General features: G+C 33.4%; 1 protein-coding gene across 2 annotated transcripts; it reads left to right on the top strand.

Annotated features, from left to right (window-relative positions):
- The first annotated feature begins 739 nt into the window (after window positions 1-739).
- Window positions 740-3,357, top strand: LOC115706016 (SHUGOSHIN 2). 2 transcript variants are annotated; one of them, XM_030633512.2, is made up of 11 exons: window positions 740-909; window positions 1,007-1,067; window positions 1,434-1,567; window positions 1,676-1,713; window positions 1,801-1,909; window positions 1,998-2,021; window positions 2,104-2,166; window positions 2,252-2,296; window positions 2,427-2,502; window positions 2,581-2,641; window positions 2,736-3,357. In XM_030633512.2, the coding sequence occupies exons 2-11, from the start codon at window positions 1,040-1,042 to the stop codon at window positions 3,121-3,123; spliced, it is 966 nt and encodes a 321-aa protein (XP_030489372.2). In that variant the 5' UTR covers window positions 740-909; window positions 1,007-1,039; the 3' UTR covers window positions 3,124-3,357. The 2 variants fall into 2 exon arrangements, with proteins under 2 accessions (XP_030489372.2, XP_030489373.2); XM_030633513.2 differs by having other exon boundaries at window positions 741-909; window positions 1,437-1,567.
- Window positions 3,358-4,683: the final 1,326 nt, after the last annotated feature.

Below are 4,683 nucleotides of genomic sequence, written 5' to 3'. Positions count from 1 at the left end.
AGAGTGCAATTTAATACAATTGGTAATTGTATAAAAAACCGTACCAAATATAAGTTTTCTTGCTATTATTTGTATGGATTCTGCATCCTTTCAATATTATTTTCAATCAAAGTTTACTGTTAAAAAAAATTAAACCTACATCCTTTCAAAGGAAAAAAACACCTTATTCACTTTCCCTTTTTATAAATCATGTTTTAGATTTATTATTATTTTAATATATATTTTTTTTTTTCAGAATAAGCTTTGAATTCCAGCAAAGAATTTTTTAACTGATTTTATGAGAAAACATCATCACTCTAAACACTCCCTAAACAACAACATTATAAATATATATAGGTTTTATTTTTTTCCAATACTTATGGGATACTTGCGATAAAATTGTTTGAATTAGCGGCAAAATATTTAAATCATTATGTTCATATTATTATATTTTTTGTGATAAAATTACTTAAATTAAGACATTTGTATGTAACTTTTTTTTATTGTTTGAGTGAAAGTAATGAATTATCTGCAGGTTTTACACCGCATAAACAAACCTTAGTTATTAAAAAATAATTCACCTTCCTTCAAAAAAAAAAAAAAAAATTCACCTAATTCTATAAAATTAAACTATATTTAAACTCGGATTTCTTTTTGATGAATAATTTAAATTATTAATTCGATTCAAAAATTGAAAAAAATTCTTTAAAATTCATTAATTTTGTTTTATGGGTATAAATGTCTAATCCCGGCCCTTACACATAGGATTCGACGACCTTGGACAACCTAGTTGCAAATAAGACATTTACAATGAGAGTCCCTAAATAGGTTCTATTAACGTTGGCGCCCTTTATTTGGGTAAGAAATTTGAATAATACCTTACTCAGATTCAAAAACTAGGTTCGGAGTTTACTTCGGAGAGACGTTGAGGTACTTTTTTTTTACATTTTTGCCATCGTCTTCTCGCTTTCCCACATTCTTTCTACTTCATTTCTCACTAATCTTACTTGATCCAATCCCGGCACAGGGATTTTAGGTTTGAGTTTTGGAAACCTCCGCCATGGAAAATGTTGTCCTCGTTGATTCAGGTAATTTCTCAAGTCGGCAAATGCATTTCTGTTACCCTAACTTTTTTTCCATTTCTTGGTTTTCTTTGCGTAATGTTTACCTCTTTTATGAAATTCTTGCTGGGAACTTCAAATTTGGACTCTATATGTTGAATTTAACGATTAATTTCTGAATTTGGTGGTCAGACCTCATTTCTACACATACGATTTTAGGGTTTTTAGGGCGAGACTATGTTAAGTTTCTATGTGCCCTCTTCGGGGGCTTAGGAAGTTGAAAACGCTGTTATTGTCCTCTTCGGTAGAACTCTGGCTTGCTGTAATTTTTTTCGGGGGTTATGGCATTTGGGTTTTTTGTTTGAACGGTTGGTATATCTTTGGTATGGTTAGCAGATGGTAGTGCCCAAAGGAAAAAGCTAGCCGACATTAGCAACTTACAGCGCCGATTTAATCCAACAAATCAAGATGCTAAGCCTAAGCGTACTACAATTACTGCTAAAGAATATGTTGAAAAGCTCCACAAGGTATAATGCTCCGTGTTTTTTGAATTGCAGAGCTGTCCATAGGCTCTCTCAGGGAAATTGATTATGTTTAATTTGGCTGATCTTATATTTATATATTTTTATTTTCAGGAAAATACAGAATTGGTGAAGCTTCTTGGTGACAGAAAGTATTATTTTCGATCGAATTCTCCAGATAAGTTCTGCTCATTATGAATTGTTTCCTGAAATTGGTTGTCTTTATTATTGGTTTACAGTAAACTTATTGAGCTGAGCGCAGTAGAAATACAGAAATTGAGAATAAGCATTCAGAAAGTCCAGCTACAAAATATGCAGCTTGCCCAAACAAATAGCCAAATGCTGGCGGTAACATTATAGATGCTGATATTTTGCTTTTTAAGTTAATCTTTCTTTGAATTTTTATTGGGGCTTAAGTTTCGCTTCAATCTTGCAGGAGCTTAATTCAAGTAAAGATAGGGTAAGATCAATGCAACTAGTTGATTTATTCAAAAACATTTAGCATGTGGTTAGCATTACCTGTTTATTCTGTTCTTTTTCAGTTGAAATTACTCCAGCATGAGCTTCAATGCAAAAACGGGTTACTCAAAGCCAGAAAATTTGAGGCACGGTCTATATCGATCTCACTTTTTCTATGCTATGCTATTTGATCGGACTGTATTGCTGACTTTATTTATTTTGTTCTCCTAGGGAAAGAGAAAGAGGGTATTATGTGAGAATAATGATGGTGATGAGGTATTCAGTATAATGTGAATTATTTTTTCTTGTATTCTAAGTTGGGTTCTTCATTAGCTGCTTCTTTCATTGATTTTCTGTATTATCATGATTTTTCTCTCAACTCTTGCTGGTTGATTCAACTTATCAGGATGGGGAATTCTTGCCAGTGGTACAGGAAAAGAAGCCTAGTAAGGCCAACCAGAGAAAGAAATCAAGGACCCAATGTAACTAACATACTAGCAGTTTTGCTCTAGTTTTTTGGCCTTAAAAACACTGACCAGTTTCATTTATGATGTATGCAGCTTTGCCCCCTCCTCCTGCTGGTATAGAAGTTTGTGCAAAAGATGAGGCTAACAGTAAAAGGTTTCTTTTTGATTTTCTTGCATAATTGGCTTGTTTAATTAATCTCCTACTAGAAAGGAAGTAAAGCTAAATGGGATTTGGTGGTTTCTAACAGGCGTTGTTCTAGAAGGCTGTCTGCTAGGTTCAAATCTAAAGAATTAGAGGAAACGGATTACTTTTCTGAGATAGAAGATGATAAATTTCAAGTATCTTCCTTACTTGATCAACCAGTTATTGAAAGTAGTGAAATGCTTTCTTCTCAACATGATGATCCAGCTGAATCAAATGGTCAGTTGTCATCTTCTTTGCATGGTGATCTAGTTGGTGCAAGTGGTCAAACATTACAGGGATCAACATTAGAAAAAGATGACAAAAATACAGCCCTCAATTCAGCCCAAGGATTTAGGCGATCATCTGTTGGAAGACCGCTACGCCGAGCAGCTACGAAGGTTCAATCCTACAAAGAGTTACCAATTACAGTTAAGATGCGCAGAACTGAGTGAGTATCTTCTTATGGTTCTGCATTTTAATAGCAGACGTAAAGGAGTTCTGTTTGATATTGTAGTGTCTTTTGTACAAGTACCAGCTTCTAAGTAAATTCTATTTGGGCCAATTTCCTTTTACATCCTCAGTTGCTCAATCGATAGATTCATAAAATTGTCCCGATTATTTGATTATGATCATTGTAATACATGCCTTTAATCACAGGTTAATGGGAATTCTTTCTCCTTCTAATACAATGTAGTCCTTCCATTATTTATCATTAATTTCATAACATCAGCAAAACTTGCATTTTGGTATTTAACGTCGCTCAACGGATCAAAGGTACGGCGGGGATAACAGGCTGATTAAACATCGTTTGAGCATGGGTTCATTTGTTCCTAAACACTGAAAGAAACCCTCATTCTGTTCTTCCATTTGTTGTTTTAGACTTTAGTTGCTGTGAGTTTTTAATGTTCTTAATGCATGTGCCATCTTTGCTAGCTTCCCATTTGAATAACCTTCTCTAACTCTGTTGATACAACATTCAGTCCTTATTTATTCTAAAGTCATCAATTATGCTGTAATTTTTCAATTGTTAGCTTAATTTGTTGATACGCCCACTAACTTTGAAACTGACAGTAAGTATGGAACACATGCTTGGGACATATGCTTAATCTAACAAGTCTCAGCATTCTATTCTATACTCCCATTATTTTCTAAAGATAAACTGTTTGAGCACATGTGCCTTAAAAATTGTTAACTACCACAAAAAAATATAAGTTACCAGTTGAGCAGAATCAACTGTTTAATTAAAGTTACAAACATACAATATTATTGTGTTTGTTTTCAGCCTCGAACATAGCTGCCTATCTACGGATTTCAACCTCTGACAATAAATGAAGCCAACATTATCTTCGTCTTTGTCATGTCGAGAGCAAGTCGCCATTGTCGTTCTATTCAAGTTCGAGCTACAGTCTTGTCGATTTTGTCACTACGAAGACCTCTAAGATAAATATCGCCCTCACATGGTCATTTCCAAGTTCGAAATATTCCATCAACTTCATCTTCATCCCGTCTTAGTCAAAACTATTATTTACATCATCATCAAGCTTGATGGAAGAACCCTGCAGTAGTCATCATCTTAAATTTATTTTAAAAATAATTACTTGTAATAGTGTGGCGCCAAACTTTTAAACTAGTTAGTGTTACAGCCAGTAAAAATATTGTAATTCTCACAAAAAAACTTAGCTAGCTTCACTACAAATATCCCAGACTCAATAAAAACTTTTCTGTTTTAAAAAAGAATTATACATTAAACTTAAATCCAAAATTTAAATTAGATAAAGCGAACCAACAAAAATAAAAATTAAAGCCGAATCTTTTCGAATAATTTTAATGGGACCGATTGAGACCGAGTAGAGTAGGGAACCAAGTCCTAAACCAATTGAGACCGATTCCAAGTCATATGTCATATCATAGCATTTTAACTTAAGTAAGCTAATTAAATTACATCAGCAAAAAGGGGTCATTCTTTATTATATCAGTACTTGTAGTAAATTTTAATTAAGTACAGCTGGTTA

Source organism: Cannabis sativa, chromosome 1 (assembly GCF_029168945.1).
Source record: "Cannabis sativa cultivar Pink pepper isolate KNU-18-1 chromosome 1, ASM2916894v1, whole genome shotgun sequence".
NCBI classification, from domain to species: Eukaryota; Viridiplantae; Streptophyta; class Magnoliopsida; order Rosales; family Cannabaceae; genus Cannabis; species Cannabis sativa.
The sequence above is the reverse complement of the archived record's forward strand: the minus strand, read 5'-3'. Positions and strand labels throughout refer to the sequence as shown.